Raw genomic sequence first — 4,418 nt, 5'->3', positions numbered from 1 at the left:
ATAATCTAAAAGAATACACCAATAGCAGCGAGCGCTCACGGATCCGCTCCACAACAGTTGAGTCTGCTGAACGCGACCAATATAGAACCAGCTTGAAACGGAATTCGTAAAATTCTTCGTTCTGATTGGTCGCTCAAACGCTTCGAAGCGTTTGTAGGTCTGTTCGCGTTGCATGAAATCCCCAAATATTTTTACACTTAAAATGAGATAGATATATATTTAGCCTCGAAAAGAGAGAAAGCGAAGATGCCGAGTGCCAAAAGTGCAAGCAACGCGAACAGACCTTCTAGCGGACCGCAGCCCTTGACTGCAACCAATCAGAACAGAGAATTTTGCGAATTGACTAATCACAGAATGGCTGCGTTCAGCAGACTCAACAGTTTTGCAACCGTTTTATGATTGTCTGCTGAGATAGGACCATTCTTCTAGATCTAAAAGTATGATCCAATTAGCGCGAAGGAAGCAGAACGTTGGCTGCGTTTAGCAGAACGTTTGTTTTGCAACTGTTGGAAGTTTCCTTCGCGCTAATTGGATCATACTTTTAGATCTAGAAGAATGGTCCTATCTCAGCAGACAATCATAAAACGGTTGCAAAACTGTTGAGTCTGCTGAACGCAGCCAATGCTTCGAAGCGTTTGTAGCGTCAAGTGGACCGCAGCCAATAAGATAATCGAATTAATATTTTCAACATGAAAACTTTTACCTCTCTGCTTTTACCGACAGTACAGGAGAAGAGAATGTAATAATACGTGTGCCTTCCAAGTTGAGAGACGCTAGTGTCTAATTCTCAATTTAGCGAGAACTATATGCGATATATAAGAAGGAAGATCATCTAATTATATGTATATATATATCTATGACTCTTCGCGTTCCGAACATTCCTGAATTTCCTGAATGATTCCGGCTGTGAGCATTGCTCTGGAACGCACGTGCATACTGCTGCACAGATACACAGTGCACACTACGTCAGCACACGTGCTCTTAGTGTTCCGAGTAGTCCGAGTGTTCTAAGCACTCTCTTCCAAAGAAGCTTGTTTCCTCGCAATTGACGTGACTAAAAAGTAAAGGGACGATAATAATCTTAACGAAAAATTATGGCAGATTATGTATTGGGCGATATAAAGGATATACCACTACCGGACGATGGCTTGTCGGCGGCGCAGTTATTTGCCGCGGGTGACGGCCTTACTTACAATGATTTTATCATATTTCCCGGTTACATCGATTTTACGGCGGACGAAGTCGATCTGTTCTCACCGTTAACCAGAAGAATCACGTTGAAGGCACCTCTTGTGTCTTCGCCGATGGACACCGTTACCGAGTCTGACATGGCTATAGCTATGGCCCTGTCTGGCGGGATCGGCATCATACATCATAATTGTACCGCTGAATATCAAGCCAATGAAGTGCACAAGGTAACATATTCTTCGACGTAATCGTTTTAGATACTCATGAAAACGAATTCAATACGACGTGCGCATACTATAGTATATAATTTGAATTTCCATAGCAGCGTATAAAATACAAACGTCTTGCCTTATCGTACGTAATTCCTATGGACTGTATTAAATGTTGGGTGATACCCATCATTACACTGATTCTATAATGAGTCAGTAGTCTGTAATCGGTGAGTCAAAAGCGAGTCTGAGGGATAGTCGGTCAGTTGGAAATTGGTGAATCAGTAATTGGCCAGCAGCCAACTTCTAATACTACAGACTACCGACTTATTGTAGAATTAGCCTTAAACTTGTACTACATAAATACACTGTCTTGTTTACAGGTAAAAAAGTACAAGCATGGCTTCATTAGAGATCCAGTTGTATTGGCACCGCATCACACCGTCAACGACGTTTTAAACGTCAAGATTGAGCATGGTTTTAGTGGAGTACCCGTGACAGACACGGGTAAAGTTGGCGGTAAATTGCTAGGTATCGTCACCTCGAGAGACATCGACTTCCTCGAACGTTTGCCTAATTATAAACATAAATCGCTTAATTCTATAATGACGACTTTGGAGGACCTAATCACTGCGCCAGCTGGCGTAACGTTGCAAGAGGCAAATGTCATATTGGAAAAGTCCAAAAAGGGAAAGCTTCCCATCGTCAATGAACGCGGCGAACTTGTATCTCTGATGGCAAGGACCGACTTGAAGAAGAACCGTAGCTATCCAAATGCTAGCAAGGATGAGAATAAGCAGCTGTTGGTAGGAGCCGCGATAGGAACGCGAGATGCTGACAAACATCGATTAGAATTGCTCGTCGCAGCTGGCGTGGACGTAGTGGTATTGGATTCATCACAGGGCAATTCATTGTATCAGGTCGACATGATCAAGTGTATCAAAACGCAGCATCCGAATTTACAAGTGATCGCTGGTAATGTCGTGACTACGAAGCAAGCCAAGAATCTTATTGAGGCGGGAGCTGATGCATTACGCGTTGGAATGGGTTCCGGATCTATTTGCATAACGCAAGAAGTAATGGCTGTAGGACGACCACAAGCGACAGCCGTCTATAAGGTTTCCGAGTACGCTAGAAAATTTGGAATACCCGTCATAGCAGACGGTGGTATTCAGTCTATCGGCCACATTATTAAAGGTCTCAGCTTAGGTGCTAGTACAGTTATGATGGGTTCTCTCTTGGCTGGAACTTCTGAAGCTCCAGGCGAGTATTTTTTCAGCGACGGAGTCCGTCTAAAAAAATACAGAGGAATGGGCTCGTTGGAAGCCATGAACAGAAAGGACGCCAAAGGTTCGGCGATGGATAGGTATTTTCATAATGAAATGGACAAACTAAAAGTAGCTCAAGGTGTCAGCGGATCTATAGTGGATAAAGGCTCGGTCCTTAAATTTCTGCCTTATTTGACTTGCGGTATCAAGCACGGTTGTCAAGATATAGGAGCAAGGTCGCTTACCACCTTGCGATCTATGATGTACAGCGGGGAATTGAAATTTGAAAGAAGAACGCATTCGGCTCAGCAGGAGGGCAATGTACACAGCTTATTCTCCTATGAGAAAAGGCTGTATTAGTTGTGAAAAATAATAACTCGTAAAGCACGCGTCACGCGTGCAAGAAAAGTACCTGCATTTAATTGAATATCATTATTTTACAAGACTAGTTATTTTACAAGACTTGCGAGAAATCTTATTTGTCGCGAATGTACGAGATATTATTAATCAGGTTATGACTCGGGCTCGACCAAATATGATTCGTTTACCTTAGAACTGTTTTTAATGAGTAGGAAAACTACATCATTTATTTAATTTATTATATCAGTCTCGTATGTGTACTTGTTAGTTAATGAACATCTATCATATGGTACTTTGTAAATTTTATCTACATTTTATATTCATAATGAGTAATATGAAAATCAAGTGAATGACTTTGTATCGTACGATGCATTTACACCTACGCATAATATTAGTACACAGCTGACAATGTGTGATTTTTTTACTTCATCAAATAATTGATACGAGAAATTATTTTACCGCAAAATCACGTTAACGTTAATAAATACTAAAATATGGAAGGAATCACTGTTCTTGAACATACATTGTAATATTTGGTCGCTCGTTCATTTCTCTTAACTTAGTTCAATTCAAAATAGTTTCAATTGATATCTTACCCTCAAGCTAACTTTTATTTTGAATATTGTAACTTTCCAAAAAAAATTGAAAAACGTTTAGTACGATAATCCAATAATATTAAACCCCGAAGATAATCTCTTTTCCAGTATCAACTTGTAGCTGATACGTTTTATACAGTATTCTCATAATAAACTGTATATCTCAAATAAAAAAGACAATTGATGTAAACACATTATGTGTAATACGCTCTATTTCCTGTATCCTAAATTTTCTCTAACAATTTTTTAAAAGTATTTTATATTTGAAATACATTTTCAACGGAATTCGAAGCTGATGACTACAGTAGGTATTATAAATAAAGTATTTCTGACGGGAATATTTTAAATTTTTTAATATTATGATTTGGAAACGGGACCATTTACCTGAATAAATCAAATTAATACGAAAAGCGCCGGTTACGGTCAAAATTAGATGTTGAATAATGTACATTTTTTAAAATGTATATAGTATTTTACATAAAGCTCTGGAACACTCATTTTTTAAGATTCGATATTTATGGACTATCAAATTAATTTTTTCTTTACAGGTTAATTCGCAGTTTATTTGAATATCCATAAAAATCTTTGGCCAATCATGGAACTTGGTTCTACTTATGCGTCAATGGGTGCGTTCAGCAGAACGTTTGTTTTGCAACTGTTGTAAGTTTCCTTCGCGCTAATTGGATCATACTTTTAGATCTAGAAGAATGGTCCTATCTCAGCAGACAATCCTAAACCGGTTGCAAAACTGTTGAGTCTGCTGAACGCAGCTATTGGCTGCGTTCAGCAGAACGTTC

General features: G+C 39.3%; 1 protein-coding gene across 1 annotated transcript; it reads left to right on the top strand.

The window, feature by feature from the left end:
* The first annotated feature begins 882 nt into the window (after positions 1 to 882).
* On the top strand, positions 883 to 3,626 carry ras (Inosine-5'-monophosphate dehydrogenase ras). Its single transcript, XM_018456360.1, has 2 exons — positions 883 to 1,415; positions 1,781 to 3,626. The coding sequence occupies exons 1-2, from the start codon at positions 1,095 to 1,097 to the stop codon at positions 3,023 to 3,025; spliced, it is 1,566 nt and encodes a 521-aa protein (XP_018311862.1). The 5' UTR covers positions 883 to 1,094; the 3' UTR covers positions 3,026 to 3,626.
* Positions 3,627 to 4,418: the final 792 nt, after the last annotated feature.

The sequence above is a fragment of the Mycetomoellerius zeteki genome, unplaced genomic scaffold (genome assembly GCF_001594055.1).
Source record: "Mycetomoellerius zeteki isolate Tzet28-1 unplaced genomic scaffold, Tzet1.0 scaffold578, whole genome shotgun sequence".
Lineage (NCBI taxonomy): Eukaryota > Metazoa > Arthropoda > Insecta > Hymenoptera > Formicidae > Mycetomoellerius > Mycetomoellerius zeteki.
The sequence above is the reverse complement of the archived record's forward strand: the minus strand, read 5'-3'. Positions and strand labels throughout refer to the sequence as shown.